General features: G+C 49.9%; 5 protein-coding genes across 5 annotated transcripts; 4 read left to right on the top strand and 1 right to left on the bottom strand.

Moving 5' to 3' along the window:
- Positions 1-2256: 2256 nt before the first annotated feature.
- Positions 2257-4104, top strand: Pdw03_6036 (BZIP transcription factor (LziP), putative; the record flags this gene model as incomplete). The annotated part of the gene is made up of 4 exons (XM_066101236.1): positions 2257-2524; positions 2579-3211; positions 3275-3955; positions 4010-4104. 4 exons carry the CDS (start codon positions 2257-2259, stop codon positions 4102-4104), a joined length of 1677 nt encoding a protein of 558 aa, XP_065958176.1.
- A 1133-nt stretch (positions 4105-5237) lies between these two features.
- Pdw03_6035 (TRNA processing endoribonuclease Trz1, putative) lies at positions 5238-8363 on the top strand (the record flags this gene model as incomplete). Its single annotated transcript, XM_014683031.1, has 1 exon — positions 5238-8363. One exon carries the CDS (start codon positions 5238-5240, stop codon positions 8361-8363), a length of 3126 nt encoding a protein of 1041 aa, XP_014538517.1.
- Positions 8364-8770: 407 nt separating this feature from the next.
- Positions 8771-10693, top strand: Pdw03_6034 (Histidine phosphatase superfamily, clade-2; the record flags this gene model as incomplete). The annotated part of the gene is made up of 7 exons (XM_014683030.2): positions 8771-8860; positions 8912-8924; positions 8978-9012; positions 9083-9098; positions 9161-9326; positions 9387-9721; positions 9780-10693. The coding sequence occupies 7 exons, from the start codon at positions 8771-8773 to the stop codon at positions 10691-10693; spliced, it is 1569 nt and encodes a 522-aa protein (XP_014538516.2).
- A 115-nt stretch (positions 10694-10808) lies between these two features.
- Positions 10809-11786, bottom strand: Pdw03_6033 (Short chain dehydrogenase/reductase, putative; the record flags this gene model as incomplete). Its single annotated transcript, XM_014683029.1, has 1 exon — positions 10809-11786. The coding sequence occupies one exon, from the start codon at positions 11784-11786 to the stop codon at positions 10809-10811; it is 978 nt and encodes a 325-aa protein (XP_014538515.1).
- Positions 11787-12482: 696 nt separating this feature from the next.
- Pdw03_6032 (Cobalamin (vitamin B12) biosynthesis CobW-like, C-terminal) lies at positions 12483-17208 on the top strand (the record flags this gene model as incomplete). The annotated part of the gene is made up of 14 exons (XM_014683028.2): positions 12483-12590; positions 12657-12745; positions 12805-13098; positions 13158-13607; positions 13655-14468; positions 14695-14773; positions 14833-14937; positions 15001-15113; positions 15225-15236; positions 15295-15315; positions 15983-16086; positions 16139-16240; positions 16298-16981; positions 17040-17208. The coding sequence occupies 14 exons, from the start codon at positions 12483-12485 to the stop codon at positions 17206-17208; spliced, it is 3144 nt and encodes a 1047-aa protein (XP_014538514.2).
- Positions 17209-17328: the final 120 nt, after the last annotated feature.

Here is a 17328-nt window from a genome sequence, read left to right as displayed (position 1 = left end):
TTACAGCGAAGAGTCTAGAGGCTTGAAGAGTCGAGAGATTAGGGCATGGTAAGCCTTTATAGTTGAAGAAATTAGGTAACTAAATAATGGGGTCGAAGGTAGATATATAGTTCAAACGTATCTAATTGCATAGAAATATTGAGGCGTAGATATCCCACTTAAATAATGCTGGAAAATATGGCAGAGACTCCCTTTTCAAACCGACCCATGACACGAGAATCAGTTATATGCAGCTCCTATCAGGCAAAACTTATCAATGGCATAGGAGCATTTGCCGCGGCGTGACGAAGATCGAGTTAATGGCATAGATCCACTGTTCGAACTCCGGACAGTTGATAAAATGATCTGCACGAGAGGCGTTCTTGCGTAATCTTTAAAAAAAGGAAGTAGTTTGACTCGAGTCTGTTTCGGCGTTATCAACTTTGGTGAAATACTGCAATGTTTTGCTAGTGTCTATCTTAATAAGCAAAATAATACAGCTAGTGCGGTTGTTGTGGCCCTGAGATGCATGATCAACTCAGCCTCTTTGCTCGCGGTCACTTTTCGCGGCCGGGGATCAATGGCAATCGGTGTCAGCCCTACAGAGTAGCCCGAGATGATTACTGAATGAAAAGAGAGCCGTCAAAGATTCGAGGCACAGAGAAAAATTGGGCTTTCGAATGAAAACGAAAAAACGAAAAGGGGTACACCGTACAATATGAGTAACTCCACTGTGTCTGCCCTGTCCACGATTTTGCGCGTTAAGGTTCAGGGGAAATCCAAACAGGGAAGTCTATAGAAAAGAAGGAAAGTTCTTGGGTTTCAAGCTTAGAATTCATCCATGGATATTACTCCGTACTCCGTACAGTTGATTGCACTTGAGCACATAACCTCGGGGATCGACTGGAAGAGATTTAGTGTTTTATAAAAGCCGGACCGGCTAGCCTAATTAGGAATGGACTTGCTTGTCACGTGAGCAGGATCCACCGAGCCTAAATGATCGCAATCATTCTCCTTGCTCCTTTCTTGCCCCGCTTCAACTTCGAAAGCTTATTGCGAATCTCACACGAGGATAGAATGGACTCCTGAATCTACTTCTCTGACTGGTTCGCCGTGGTTTACCCGGTTCAGGGGGCCTGGCGAGACGTCGGCGTACGTATATCCTCGTTTGGATGAAACAAGGGATTCTTGTCAATGCATAGGAACATGGAAAATGCACCGTGGATCTCAATCTGCTTGGCATATGTGCACACAAATACGGAGTGCATCCCAAGTATTATTATAGGTCGGGGGCTCAACGCATGCTGTGTGATACAAAAAGCACTTTTTGCACAAAGTACCAGAAAGAAACCTGCTCAGTTCGGGAACCCACTGCTTAGGGCACCTGTGGCTGAGGCCGCTCAAAATAATTGGCCCAGCTCCGAAAGCCGCTAGCGATGATAGCTAGTCTTAGTCCGAACAAGGTTGATAAGTTATTTTCTTAAAGGTTGAGCTTTCAGGCCTTAAATCCATTGAGATATTCTCACATACCTCCAAGTGATCCAACCCAACATGGAAGTCAACAGGAATGTAAAATTTACCAGATCGGGCAATATTTGATAATCAGGTACACAGCCACTTGCGTCATGAAAGGGACCAAAAAAGGTACACGTACAATACAATACACCTGTAGCAACCCCGAGCGCTGGTAAGTTTTACCCCACGGCCATTCGGATCAGATGCTTCTTGCCCTAAGATTGGCCCATTAATAACATTGTGACTAGCGAAAGACAATGAATAGGGAAGTGTTATGACTATTGAATATCTACCAGACTATCGCATATAAGGCTTCAAATGAAGACGGCTTTAAAGCAACCGGTTTATCACTAGAAGAGAGTAGATGAAACGTTTAACAATACCGAATGTTTCGAAGCAAAGATCTGAGCATTTCAAACGCTCTCTGGATACAGTGATACGGTATGGTAAATAACCTGCCATAGGGTGGCAGTTTAACCAATCACGGAGTTACTTTCATGAGTCCCCAGCTGACTCAGAAAGGACGCGCAATCCCCTGTTGCTATTCCGGAACACATTGTCCCTTTCCCCATTTCTCTACCAGTTTCATTATCCATCTAGATCCATATTCCATTAGACCTTCGTTTTTCGGATCATTCATATCCTTATATCTCTCGTTCAATCCATCTCAATTATACCCCCCACATCCATATTTCACGCCACATCTCACGCCAAATTAACCCTATCTTTACACATTCGAGGGACAGCCTTTTTCAGATCACCATGGCGACTCTTGCGGAACATTCGATGCAGCCGGTTGCAAACTATGACCAGGATCTGGAATCATTCATCAACTTCGATCAACTCAACTACACAGCCGATCCCTCCCGCTCAAAGGTTATGGTCAGCCAACCGTCGGTCGCAAGCACCGAGTTCAGTGCCAGTGACGCCCGCAGTGCCAGCTTTGCCTCAAGTGGCCAGTCTCCCCTCGCATTTCAGGCCCCAAGTCACCAGTATGACGAACACAGACAACAGACTGGCCTCCCGCCCGGTGCTTTGTCCATGTCCTACAGTCAGGTCCCGATGGGCTTTAACAATGGTCCAGGATTTCCCGTGAACGCCGAGGTGTATGCTGGTCATCACATGAAGCGAGAGAATGCCCAATTTGACTTCAACACTGCACCGCGCCGGAACCCGTCGGACATGGAGATTGATCCGGAAAACATGAACCCCTCGTCATACTTCTACCCGGTAAACCCTGGAAACAAAAACCAATACGTCGATCCCAACGCTCTCGGAGGCCATGAGCTGGCTCAGGCTGGTCCATCCACACAGGTCGGTCGCATGTACCCCGGCATGCATCAGCAGCAGGCTGCGATGGCCAAGGCCCAACAACAGAAGCAAAGCGAGATGGTCCGCCTTCAGATACAGCAGCGTCCGGATCAACTGCCCGATGCTGTGCCTCAAGTCCACGGTCCCCGAAATCCTGACCCTGTGGTTGAGGAGCGCATTTCCCGTCTACTTCAACAGATGCGCCAGAATGCAATGGCCAATGGCGAGGGCTCCCCCAGTCCCTCCAACGGTATGCCGCAGATGGCCAAGGCCCGGAAGGATGAGGCCGATATGGATGAAGATGAGCGCCTTCTCGCTAGCGAGGAGGGCAAGAAACTCAGCAGCAAAGAGCGCCGCCAGTTGCGAAACAAGGTCTCCGCTCGCGCTTTCCGATCTCGCCGCAAGGGTACGACTCTCCAAACACTTGAACCTATCTCCAATGTCCTTTTTTGCTAATGTCTCTTACCAGAATACATTGGTCAGCTTGAAAGTGAGGTGGCCGCTAGAACCAATGAGGCCCACGAGGTTCGCCTCCAGAACCGCGCTCTTTATGAAGAGAATGCCCGCCTGAACGACTTGGCCCGCATGCTTCTGGGCTCTCCTCATTTCTCCAACTTCTTGAACGATATAGGTGACACAATGCCCAATCAACCCCAGCAGCAATCTCAACAACAACAACAACAACCTCAGCAACAAGCCCAGCAGGCTGCACCGCAGCGCAACATGCAGGGTATGCCCAAGGACACGAACGCCAACCGTGGCCAAGAGTTCCAGATGCAGCAAACCCCCCAGGCCAACATGGTCATGGTTCCCAACCAGGGTATGGACCCCTCCAGTATGGGCATGAACAACGGCGGCTGGAACTCGGGAATTGACATGAACTACGGCAACACTCCCGTCTTTGCTGTCATGGAGGTTCCCGAGGGCCCGGCCTTGGATGCTCAGGTTTTGTCTGGAAAACCCTTCTCTCCTTTCAGCATCCCCGAGAGTTCCAAGAATGAGGCTCCTATCGTCGACCGTCCTGCTAGCGACTCGCCCAGCCAGTCCGACATTGGTGCTGCCAACCCTGATGTCGAGATTGATGAGTCTGATCCTGCCTTTGCTCTCTTTGTTGATTCTCCTGCCCCCGTTACTAACATCGCATTCGAAGGTGTGTCGACCGAGAAGACTGCTCAGTTTCAACTCGTCGTTGACAACTCTGAAGTTAGCGATTCGGCCAAGAAAACCTTCCACGCTCTCTGCAACAGCATTGACGCTGCATTCGAGCGTGTCTCAGCTGTCACGTCCCATCTTTGGTGATTCCCCATTAGCGTCTTGCCCATTCGGCCCCTCTCTCTTTGTATATTTGTTTCCTCTTTTCTTCTTCGTCATCGTTTTGTGACTACACACCCACGGTGAAACCCCCTGTCATCTTTTTCGAATCATGGGGGTTTGTCTTTCCTTTGTTTTGCTTTTTTATTTTTCCTGGGGAGTTTTAAAGGCGCCTATCTCTTACTATACATCGTGTATTTCCCACGACGGACCTTCTCGATGGGATTTTGGAGGTTAGTTTACTGGCGTATTTGAAGGATCTGTTGAGTAAAAGTCCAAGCCTTGATTTTTACGGCCATATGAATGTCTGATTTTTATTGCATAGCTCGTACTCTGGATGTAGTCTAGCCGAATAGAATGCTCGTCAAATTGTCAAAATGGTGTCATGGTCATGTGTTGCATGCTTGAGGGTTGTGTACATCGTTGATGCGTTGAGCATAAATGAAACATCCAAGTATGTCGAGCCTCAGGAAGGTGTTTAACAGTACAATCCTCTTACTAAATGGGTTAAATTTTATACACAACTTAGCTGTGTATTGTGCTATGCAAATTAAAAAGGACATCCATAGCGGTCCAAATGGATTTTCTGCCCGGCCATCATGCAAAAATCGACCATCACTTTTTTCGTTCCAACGTGAGGATCCACCAATTTCCTACTCCTTGACATTACTACACCTAGGGGCCTTTAATCACCCATTTTCCCTTCAATACTCTCCATTCTAGACAAGTTGGCTTCCTCTTGCGTGCGCGGTGCTCTGTCAACCGCAACAACTCGCGCAGTCGCCTGGAGCGCGTTCCCTCGAACCTCAATTTTGCCATCCACCCTACGATCGTATCACAGCGCCAGCAACCGTGACTCACGAATCCCCGGTTATTCAAAACTGAGCTCGAGTAGCTTCAAATACCCTAAATCTTTGGCGCAATTAGCGGACAAAAAGAAATCCGAAGAGAAACCCTTACCACTTCGAATTAGACAACCTACAATCAACCCAAACGCATACTTTCTTCCAGCTAGTCCGGTCTCAAGAAGACGACGGCCCAACAGCGACGACTATTTGATCTGTGAACCATCCAAGCTTGAACTCACCTCCCTGCCTGTACCTTTAGCAGGAATTGCCCCAATGAAATTCTTCTACCAGGTCATCACGACCCCGACGGCCGATACCCCCGGCACGGCCGTTTGCCTCAACTTCTCGGACAAGCGGTACTTTTTCGGTCAGCTATCGGAAGGAATACAGCGGGCATGCACAGAGCGCGGGGTCAAGCTTTCCCTCCTCACCGATGTGTTTGTCACAGGACGTACAGAATGGGCCAACACAGGCGGGCTGATTGGGATTATTTTGACCCTTGCCGATACGGTGTCAACCTCTATGGCGGCCGTCGAGGAGGAAAATCGGAAAAAGGCTGCCCGTAGGGCGCAAAGGGAGGTTGAAGAAAATATTAAACTCAAAACCCGCGCACCTCAGCAACATGGCAGGGCAACTGTGGAACGGGAAGGCGAGGTGGTCTTGCAGAGAGGCAACTTGACGATTCATGGTTCTGTGAATCTTACACATACACTCGCTACGTCTCGGCGCTTTGTTTTCCGGAAGGGCATGCCGGTGTATTTGAAAGAATATGACTCGGAGACACTCGCCAAGCGGACGTCTATCGGCGCCGAGGATCCCTTTGAGAAGCCCTCATGGTCTGACTCCAACATCAAGGTGTGGGCCCTGCCTATTAACCCTCATCCATCGGCTCGTCCTCGAGTCATGCAGCCGCTGTCACAGAGTCCACGAAAGCGGAGCTTGGACGAGTTCCAGGAATCCGAACAGACCGAAGCTCAAATGGACCAGCGTACTAAGAATCTGATCGTGACGAAGTCCATTGTGCAGGATATGTTCAACTCAACATGGAAGATGGATGCCCTCCATGAAACCCCATTGGCCGAGGTCAAGATGCCGGCCGCCATATTCATTCGCAATCCAGAGACCAAGGACCTTGAGCAATACAAAGGTCCGGTGCCGGGTGGCCCAGACGCGCTTCCAGACATTAAGGTGCTCGTTAGAAAGCCCTGGCCCGGTGCTACTGTAGACAGTCTCCCGATCACGTCTCCTTCGAAGGAGGCAGTCTGCTATATTGTGCGGAACCACGATATTCGCGGAAAGTTCGACCCAAAGAAGGCTGAAGAATTGAAGGTTGAGAAGGGTGCTAAGTACGCAGCGTTGACGAGGGGCGAGAGTGTTCAATCTCTGGATGGAAAGATTGTCACCCCAGAAATGGTTTTGGGACAGACGCGATCCGGAAAAGGTGTTGCCATCATGGAAGTGCCATCGTCGGAGTATGTCGAGGACCTGGTTACTCGGGCCGAATGGAAGTCACCAGCTGTGACGACCGAGTTGCAAGCCTTCATCTGGATTCTTGGACCAGGGGTGGCGGAACATCCTAGATTTCAGGAGTTCGTTGCCAGCATGTCCCACTGCAAGCACACTGTGTCGAGCACAGACCATTGCCCGAACTATCTTGCGTTTACCAGCTCTGCCAGCTCGACTGTTCGACTCGCCCGTTTGAAAAGCGACAGCTATGCGGTTCCTGTTCACGACAATGTGTCTCTTCCCCAACCCGGAACTCCTAATGCCAATTCAAAATCTGCAATTGCTGCTCGCGGTGATTTTCCATTGCAGCCCCTTGAACCTGGATTCATCATCAACATGGAGCCCAGTTTTGGGTTCAACAGGGACGAGGTGATGTCCCGCTTCAACCCAGCGAATGCATTGCATACCATCCCACGTTCCGTTGAGCAACGGATGGAAGTCATTCGCCAACGCGTCGCTAAGCCTGCATTCCAGAAAAAGTTGCACGCGCAACGGACACAATGGCCTGGAGCAGATGCAGAGATCATTGCGCTAGGTACCGGTTCCTCTGTTCCCTCCAAATACCGAAATGTTTCTGCCACACTGCTGAAGGTGCCTGGATATGGCTACTATCTGCTTGATTGTGGCGAGAATACTCTTGGTCAACTGAAGCGAGTTTTTGAGCCTGAAGAACTCCGCGAAGTGCTTCAGAATCTGCGAATGATTTGGATCAGTCATTTGCACGCAGATCATCACCTAGGAACGGTTTCTGTGATCAAGGCCTGGCACACAGAGAACTTCAAGAGTGGTTCTGGCTCGGCACTTAGACGTGAAACTGATATGGCCAAGATTCTCCAGGAGAAGCGTCTGGCTGTTGTGTCTGATGATGGAATGATTTCCTGGTTGGAAGAATATTCACAGGTCGAGGACTTCGGATTCGACAAATTGCTTACTCTTTCCGCCCGTCCTGAATTTAATGGTTCTCAAATCATCACCACATTCTCACACCAACTACCTAATGGTCATCGCCAAGCTGTTAATTTCACGGACAAATCGTCACCACTCACTCCTCTTCTCAAGTCTGCCACCGGCCTTGCAGATCTACTCACTTGCCGCGTCAAACATTGCAAGGGTGCGCTCGCTGTTTCTTTTGTCTTCTCGAATGGATTCAAGGTTTCCTACTCTGGCGACTGCAGGCCATCGGATAAATTTGCCATCATTGGACAGGGCTCAACCGTGCTCATCCACGAGGCTACTTTTCAACACGACATGGTCGGATCGGCTAGGGCCAAGCGGCACTCGACCTCCTCCGAGGCAATCGAAGTCGGTCGCCGCATGCAAGCGCGTGCTGTCCTGCTCACACACTTCAGTCAGCGCTACCAAAAGATAGCTTTTGTAGATAGGCGAACCCCAGGCAAATTACAGTCTAGCCGGGACGCAGCTGCAAAGGAGCCCGCAGATGCGGACATCCCATTCGACGACCCTCAGGATGAATTAGTGGGCTCCAAAGACGCCCCACTGTCCGACGACATCAACTCCGGGGGAGCTGGCCAAAAGTTCGGCGGGTATACTGGCCCCGTTGCCGGAGCGATGGACTTCATGCGCATCAAGGTTGGTGACTTTGCCCTTGCGCAAGCATATGCACCAGCACTGGAGAAGCTCATTGAACTCTTGGAGCGAGCGGCGACCGAGGAAGCTGAGCGTGTGAAGCAGACGCGCCAGGAAGAAGAGAATGCTCGCAAGGCGAAGAACAATAAGAAGTTGGCCAAGAAAATGGCTACTGCTACCGCTGCGGCAGTTGCAGCTGCAGCAACTGAGACTAGCGATGTCCAGACTGCGCCCACTCGATCTGTCTGGAGTGCCAGTGAAAGTGAGGAGGGATGGGAGACGAGTGACTACGAGGAGTGTTCCTAACTGTATATATTATACTATGCCAAATATGCATAGCTCGGAAGAGCTTTTTCCATCTCGGGGCATACTTGTCCGAGGCTCCGTACGCTTCGGCGAACTTGCCGAGATGCGGAGACCACATACTGCCGTTCTTCTTGGGGGGTTCTTAGCTTTTCCTAGCTTTCCCCGTGTTGTTTTTTTTATGGACGCCGATGAACCCAAAGGGAATAAATCTCCACTTCTAGTGCCCTTCAACTACTTGATAGTAGCACAGAGAGTGTGTAATTCATTGGAGGTCGACACAAATGGCTTATCGTTATGGACCTACCCCAACAAATCCTCACCGCCCCCACGGGGGACCGTTTATTTCCTGACTCGATTCCCTTTTATAGATTCCTAGATATCTCTGGAGATCTCTTTGTTGAATCGAGATGACCACCCTGATTCCTCGTGAGCCCTATACAAATGATGAGCTCGCTCGCCTGTACCCGGCAGCTCTGAAGCTACAGTTGGTACAAGTGGTAAGTGTTCTGGTCCCCACATTGGCGAATACGCATAGCTGACCACTACAGTTTCTTCGACATGGTGAGAAATACATTTACAATGCTGCCCTTGAGAGCATTTCTAAATGATCCTAGGTGAACGTACACCCGTCTCATCGCGATTCACAAACGTATGCCGCAATTGACAACTCCCATCCCCCAAACCCGCTCTCCGACGGTTTCCGCTAACACTTCCCCAAGACAGGTCTGAGTCCAAGTATGCCAATCTCCTTGATGCCGAGATGTGCCAGTGATGTGCTAATATTTTGCCGTGACAAGACTGGCCGTACTGCGGCGTTGCAAGACGCATGGTCCAGATGGCCTCGAGCAGCAAAGACCTCTCGAAATGGAACGGGTTCCAATGGCGCCGGAAAATGGAGTCATTCGGCAGTAGTGACCAGTCGGTGACCATAACAGGACCGGGAGGAGCAGTCGAAGCGATGTGGTAAGTTGCCACGGAGCTCTGATATGCACGCGAAGAAAAGCTAAATCATGCTATTTGAAGCTTGCATGGCGAGCTCACAGACAAGGGTCGTGAGACGACATATGCGCTCGGACAACGGTTGCGCCACCTCTACGTCGACCAGCTCGGGTTCATGCCTCAGATCAAGAGCGATTCCGAGGATATGTATCTGCGCGCCACGCCGATCCCCCGAGCTCTGGAGTCGCTCCAGGAGGCCTTTTGGGGCATGTACCCGGCTAGCGCGCGCACGCTTGACTTCCCACCGCCGGTGATTGTAGCCCGCCAGGTCAATGAGGAGACACTATTCCCTAACGAGGGAAATTGTAGACGATTCCGACAGCTGGCCCGGCTTTTTGCCGACCGCGCCGCTGCACGATGTATGGGCTTTTCGGGGGGACATGCAGATCATGGTCACTGCTAACAATTTAAATGCAGGGAACGACTCTGAACAAATGGCGTACTTGAACAGCCTCTGGTCAAAGTATATGCCCGAAGAATCGCCCAAGGTTGCTGTCGATTCCCACCCCCGTCTTTCTGGAATTATGGACACCATCAATGCAACCGATGCGCATGGCTCAGCCACCAAGCTGCCGTCTGAATTCTATGACAAGAAGGGTCGTGCTGTCTTGGATCGAATTGCGGTTGAGGAATGGTTTGCTGGCTACGGTGAGAGCAGCGAGTACCGTAAGCTGGGAATTGGTGCTCTCATGGGTGATGTGGTTGACCGCATGGTCAGCACCGCTGTGGAGGGCGGCTGGCGTAGCGAGACCGCTGCGTCCGGGTCAGGCAACCCGGAGACTGGCAAGGCTATCAAGTTTGCTCTGAGTGGTTGCCACGACACCACCCTGGCCGCGATCCTTTCTAGTGTCGGTGGATTTCAGAACCAGTCGTGGCCTCCATTTACATCGTCTGTTGCTGTTGAGCTCTTCTCCCTGGCATCCCGCTCCGATTCCAACGCTGGCATCATGCTCGAGGAGTTCTCCAACCCATCCATCGCAGCTAAGAAACCTGGTGTCTTCTCCCAGCTGTTCGGTAAGTCTGTACCGAAGCAACCCACTACCTCCGATACTGCACGCGCGCCTCTGGAATCTTTACCCGAAGGCACTCGCGAGTCTCTCCAGAAGCACTACGTCCGTATTCGCTACAATGACCAACCCGTCCGTATCCCCGGTTGTGCTGCTAAGCCCGAGAACCATTTACCTGGCGATGAGACGTTCTGTACCTTGGACGCCTTCAAGGAGATTGTCGACAAGTTCACCCCAAAGGACTGGCAAGTCGAGTGCACATCGAACCTTGGCGCAGGGCTACACGGCCCAGACGATCGTGAGAAGGCCCCGGCTGGCTTCTAGACATTCTATAGACTATAATGATGTGGGATTTGATTGCAACTATTCCTTTTTTCGGGCATCTTCATATGCTGAGCGAGAGGTAGAGAGCCAGCGCCATAACTGATCAGCAGCCATCTCAGCTGCTCTTCGCCTTAGCGTCCAGATCTACTCTGATTTCCTTCATCTTCATTGCCGTAATCTTCATCAATATCCAGCGCGGTAAATACTCAAATGACAGACCCTGTAACCAATGCCAAAAGTAAGCCCACACAATCTCCTGCCCACCCCCAACCCGATCCAAGGCAGCAGCAGCCAGCACTCTCGCCTCAGGAACAAACAAGTTACTCTTCACATTATACCCAGCGGTTTTAACCTCGGCAACTCGCAGCCCCATCACCTCGACCTTCTTCCCTTCAGCGGCAAACTCCGCGCGCAGCGACTTTGTGAAAGAATCCACAAACCCCTTCGTCGAGCTGTAAATACTGATATATGGCAATCCAAACGCCGCAACCGAAGACACATTCATCACAAGACCAGGCGCATTCTCTTCCAGCTGTGTCGCCAGAACACGGGTGATCTGAACCGCGAACGTGGCATTCCGCGAAATGGTTGCCTGCACATCCTCAAAGGTATACTCCTTCAGGAGAGTCGAAGGCCTCATCTCCCCACCAACATTATTTATAAGAACCGTTAACCGGCCGGGATCACGCTCGGATCGGATAGTCTCATTACTGCGACGAATAATATCGCGGACCTCCGCATCAACATCATCAATATCGGCAGTCAAATTTTGCGCATCGCGCACAAGTACAGCAACACAGACTTCGGGGAACAGCGTCTGTAGTTCGCGACGACGGCGCTCGAGCTTCTCGGCGTTTCGGCCGTGTAGGATCACATTGAAACCGCGCGCGCAGAGCTCCTGACCGAAGCCGAACCCTATTCCATCCGTTGCGCCGGTGACAAGGGCCCAGTTTGTTTTAGTACGGTTGTAGCGTTGGAGGGTACTTGGGAGGAGGAAAATTGATGCTTGGCGGGTGATGGAGACTGCGATTTTTCCCAGGGTGAAGAGACCGAGGTAGGCTAGGGGTTTGGTGTAGGTTCCCAGGTCGGTCATCTTGGGTGGTTGACGAGGGATTTGTGCCTTAAAACGAGTTTTGATGATTATTGATGGGAGATAATTTCTATGGCCTAGGTATCAGTGTAGTCCCTGGAGTATGGAGTATAACATCGTCAAAGCTTTGTGTTCCTTCGATGTGGGCTCACTATGTTGTACTTCCGGAGGAGGGATGTAATTTATCCTATCCCAGATCTACGGAGTGGTCTGACCCTACCTCTACCAGTAGGATTCTAGGATTCTTCAGAAATCTGATCAGTCAAAAAACTAAGAAACTAAAAGCCCAATCACAATTCCCCTAATACCTGTCTTTCAAAAACCAATCTCGTCAAATGAGGACCGTGAAGGTCAGCGGCGCCACCCAGGGACCTTGTGGACGCTTTCTGCCGGCCACTTACAACGCTGCAATTATTGTCGCCATTTGAAATCTTTCCTTTCATTGGTTCAGCTATGGCTCCACTGGTATACTATCCACCTCGGAGGCCCTGTATTGACATTTCTACGACGGAGTACATCAGAAATGTAACCTGCAATGTTGGAGAATGAGGAACTTGGAGACGGTGCCTTGGGAAAACAAGATCCTATATAAGGTGATACCCTAGACTCCTCTGAAGCTTAGTTTATTTTTCTTCTTTTTCTTTTCTTTTCTCTTTCGTCTTGTGCATATTCTACCATAAAAGGGGAACCACCTTCACAATGGTCATCGATTCTGGAAAAGACTCGGTCACTTATGATGTCGCGGCTCCTACGGAAGAAGAGCCCAAGACCCGGCAGATGCCCGTTACCTTGCTCTCGGGTTTCCTGGTATGGAATAAAAAGCAATGCTGTGAAGTTGGAGTCATGCCCACGGACACTAACACACAGGTATAGGGAAGTGGCAAGACAACACTCCTCAAACACATCCTCAAGTCCCCTGACCATGGGTTACGAATTGCTGTCATAGTCAACGATATGAGTCAGTAAGTTGCATCTTGAAGGGGAAGCCAAGGACTGTACGCTAATTGCCCCGGTCCTTTAGACTGAACATTGATGCTACCCTCATCCAAAACCACAAAGTCTCGCAGACTACTGAGAAGCTTATTCGCCTGCAAAACGGATGTATCTGCTGCACTCTTCGTGGAGACTTGTTGTCGGAGCTGGCTGCTCTGACCAAGCGAAATGAGGTTGACTATGTCATCATTGAATCGACTGGCATAAGCGAGCCTATGCAAGTGGCCGAGACTTTCACATCTGAGTTTAGCTCGGCCATGCTGGAAGCGGAAGATCAGATTTCAAGTGATGATCCCGACGCCAAGAAGATCCTGAACGAAATGTATCATTTCCCCACTATATCTTCCCTTAACGTGGACTGACTAACATGTCTTGACGTAGTGTGGAATTAGGTGGCTTGCACACAATGGCTCGGTTGGACACGACTGTTACTGTCATCGATGCGTTTAACTTGCTCTCCAGTTTCGATACAGCAGAGTTCCTCTCCGACCGCTATGGAAGAGAAGAGATCATCCCTGAGGATGAACGTACGATATCTGATCTCATGGTGGATCAGATTGAGTTCGCCGATGTGTTGATTCTCAACAAGGTCGAGACAGTTGACCAAGCAACACGTGAGAAGCTTTTGCATTTGTTGAAGCTATTGAACCCAGCCGCAAAGATTCTCGAGTCAAATTACTCTCAAATAGACGTTCGGGAAATCATCAACACAAACAAGTTTGATTTTATTCGTGCCGCTTCTGGTCCTGGATGGCTGCGAAGTCTGCACGAAATGACGATACAGTCGACAGGTAACGGTGACCGGCTGGCACCGAAGCCAGAGACCTTGGAGTAAGTTTCCAGTTCTGTATTCAGGAATATTTTACTCACCGATATAGGTACGGTATCAACAACTTCGTCTATACAGCTCGTCGACCCTTCCACTCGCGCCGCCTCTTTGCTCTTCTTCACGACAAGTTCATCATTCTCCAGAACAATGAAGTCGAAGAAGAAGAAGGCGACGAGGAAGAAGAGGGAGAGGAGGAAGAGGAGGGAGAAGAGCAAGAAGAGGATGATGCAATGGATACAGACTCCGAGTCCGGGTCAGTGGAAGACTTTGAACAGCCTGACCCAGCGGTCATTCTGAACAACAAACGTACCAACCCGGCATTTGGTCCAGTTCTCCGCTCCAAGGGCTTCTTCTGGCTTGTGACCCGGCCCTGGCAATTTGGTGAATGGAGTCAAGCAGGTGGCATGATGACTCTTGGATGCGGTGGACCTTGGTTTGCTGAACTGCCCGATGAAGATTGGCCAGAAGACAAGGATGTTCGGGAATCTATCCTAAATGATTTCCAAGGTCCCTGGGGCGACCGTCGCCAAGAGCTAGTGTTTATCGGGGAAGGCATTGACACTGCCAAGATCAGTGCTTTGTTGGATGAGTGTCTCCTAGATGATAAAGATATGAAGAAGTGGGAGAAGGTGATGAAGAGCAAGAAAATGAGCAGAGAGGAGAAGACAGAAAAGTTAGCGAAGATATGGGAAGATGGTTGGGAAGAGTGGCCTGGACTTGAGGTCGAGGAAGAAGAAGAAGAAGAAGATGAAGAAGAGAAAGAAGAGGAGCAAAAGCAAGCGAAGCACCGAATCAGTGATTATTTGGGTCATCAGCATGGAGGTAAACATGCTGCTCATGGACACAGCCACCGGAAGGTCCCTGTATGAACACGTCGGCTAATGACGAATCCAAAAAAGTTTTCTGTTTTCAATTCCATCAGTGTCCTTATAGTTAAATCCTCCATTTTAGAGGAAACATTTTTTTGGGCTTTAGCCAAGCATCGTTGAAGGGGCTAGGGGTGTATGATGGAAGTTGATAGCCTTGCGACAGGCAGGTAAATCGCGGCAGAATAGGAAAGGCGGTCTGTGACTGATTAGAATCGATAAGATAGAAGCTCATAAGATAACGACTCCGCCTTGGTTCTGCTCTTCTTCTTCCTCCATCCTCTCTGCCTTGCTACAATTCCGTGAGAAGTACCCTTCCAAATCAAAGAAAGCCCTACATATTGTGGACCAACTTTTCTAGATCGCTTGCCGCGCTATCGTGCGCGCTGCACATCCAGCTCGATCGCACCTCGCCTCGCTTCGAAGCTCCGAGCTACTCCAACCCCCGCACTCGGACAGCACAACGGTCACTCAACGATCGCCCCAACCAACACTACTCCGTCCTGAATTGAATTTCTCAACCCCTTAGACAATGATACAGGCCTGACTGCAGATATCCGACTCTCTACCAACATCCCAGGCAAAATCTGGGAACCTTGCGGCTTCCGTCCTAGGCGAGATCAGCCCATGCAGATGTTAACGGTCAGTCCTTGTCGTTAAATTCAGCTCGACCAGTTCCTTCTACCATTTATCTTCGTGACTACGAAGAAACTTTGACCTTGCATTGATCTGGTTATCACCATCTATTACAAGGTAAATTGCGGAGTAAGTACACCCAATCGATTCTTGATCCGTACCGCGGACTCTAACATCCCATATTTAGATATCTACCCGTTCAATGGAGGTAAGAAACTTCCCACTCTCAAAAAGATTCCCTCGAACCATACTCCCGATTATGCCTCAAACTATGGCTGGGTCATCCGGCGAAGCACGGTTAGTTACCGCATCCCGGTGTGTCCATGCACGGGCCGTTGTGGGACAGCTGCTTGGTTCCGGTCCCTCTTTGTTGTCTCCCAGGTGACAAAGAGGCACCAGAACCTTTCAGGCACCCGATGGGCCGCAAGATAGGCAAGGAACATGAGTTTCCAATTTTGGGACGTCTGTTACGGTTGCTATCACAATGGGCCGTTGCAAGATAGTGCCATCTTGAATCCACGGGTCTCTGTGTTCAGTCTCGGTTCGTTCACTGTTATGTCAAGAGATGGTAGCCTGATTGGGTTCGCTGACTGCCCAATGCCCTCTTTTTCTCCAACATGTGACGCGTTGATTTATTCCGACCTGCCCCTAACTCCTAAACCCTCCATCCTGATAACCATAGGCTATCTTTTGCTGCTCCAATTCCCCCAAAATGCATGCCCCCTTTGTTTGATTGAATGTCCGACTCACCGGTAGCCCGCGTGAGCCGGCCTCATGGCCCTTTTATAGGACGTGAGTTTAATTTCTGGAAGCGACGGCGTGAAAACTCATTCCATAAGACTGAAGCCGAGCTAAGCCTTCTGGGTAATTTACAGGGAAACAGCCAAGTGGCTGCGCCAACTCGGGCCAAATCGGCCGCTGTGCCCAACACAAAAGGCCCCGATGTTAAACCTCGTCTTCTTTTAATGGGACTCCGCCGGCAAGTTTTGTCTGCCAGCTCCCGCACAAGAGAGATACTAACTGTGTACTAGGAGTGGTAAGTCATCCATTGCTAGTGTGGTGTTCCATAAGATGCCGCCAAATGAGACCCTCTTTTTGGAGTCCACGACCCGGATTCAGAAGGACTCGATCCAGTAAGTTCCAAAGAAAGGACATACTTAAAGTGCTTGCTGCTGAACTGAAATCTGTAGCTCTTTTATGGACTTCCAGGTTTGGGATTTCCCGGGTCAACTCGAATACTTTGAGTCTGCCTTCGACCTCGAGGATATATTCGGCAGCCTGGGCGCTCTGGTTTGGGTGATCGATGCACAGGATGACTACCTGGACTCGGTGGCACGACTCAACCGCACCATATTGACTGTCCAGCAGTTTTATCCTGGCATAAACATCGAAGTCTTCATTCACAAGGTCGATGGGCTGTCAGACGAGTACCGCACCGATACGTTCCAGGACATTGTGCAGCGCATCTCCGACGAGCTCAGTGACGCCGGATATGAGAATGCGCCCGTGCACTACTATTTGACTTCCATCTACGATTACTCTGTGTTTGAAGCCTTCAGCAAAGTGATTCAAAAGCTGATCCCAAACTTGTCTACACTTGAGAACCTCATCAACACACTCGCCAACAACTGTGGGTTTGAAAAGACATACCTCTTTGATGTTCTTAGCAAAATTTATATCGCCTCCGACACCCGACCTGTTGATATGGCCTGCTACGAGATGTGCTCTGATTATATCGATGTGATTGTCGACATCTCCGAGTTGTACTCTTGGGATCACCCAGCTCGCAAGCGATTGGGCGACCAGATCCAAGAAGCCGAGAGTCATGTAGTGTTGCATGATCAAACCATGATCCATTTGATGGAAATGAACAAGTAAGTCTTTCAATAAGTGTGTTTTTTCCCCCTCCTTCCTACTGACCTTAATCGATAGGTACCTCTGTCTAGTTTCGGTGATTCGCAACCCCGAAGCCAAGGACAAGCGAGGTCTGATTGACATGAACTGCCGTACTTTCCAAGACGCTCTGAATGAAGTCTTTTCACGTAGCTGGGAAGAAGGGTCTGCGACCCAAGAAGGGGACTCTGCAACTGCAAGCAAATGATGGAAATTAAATCGAGGCCAATTTGACGTCAGAGCCAAAAAGCTTGGTGTATCTCTTTAAAGAATCTTGAATCTTTAGCGACGAATGCAGCTCGGAGAAATAGTAGAAATTATATTGAAA

The sequence above is a fragment of the Penicillium digitatum genome, chromosome 6 (genome assembly GCF_016767815.1).
Source record: "Penicillium digitatum chromosome 6, complete sequence".
In the NCBI taxonomy this organism is placed as follows: Eukaryota; Fungi; Ascomycota; class Eurotiomycetes; order Eurotiales; family Aspergillaceae; genus Penicillium; species Penicillium digitatum.
This window is presented reverse-complemented; position numbering and strand designations above follow the sequence as displayed.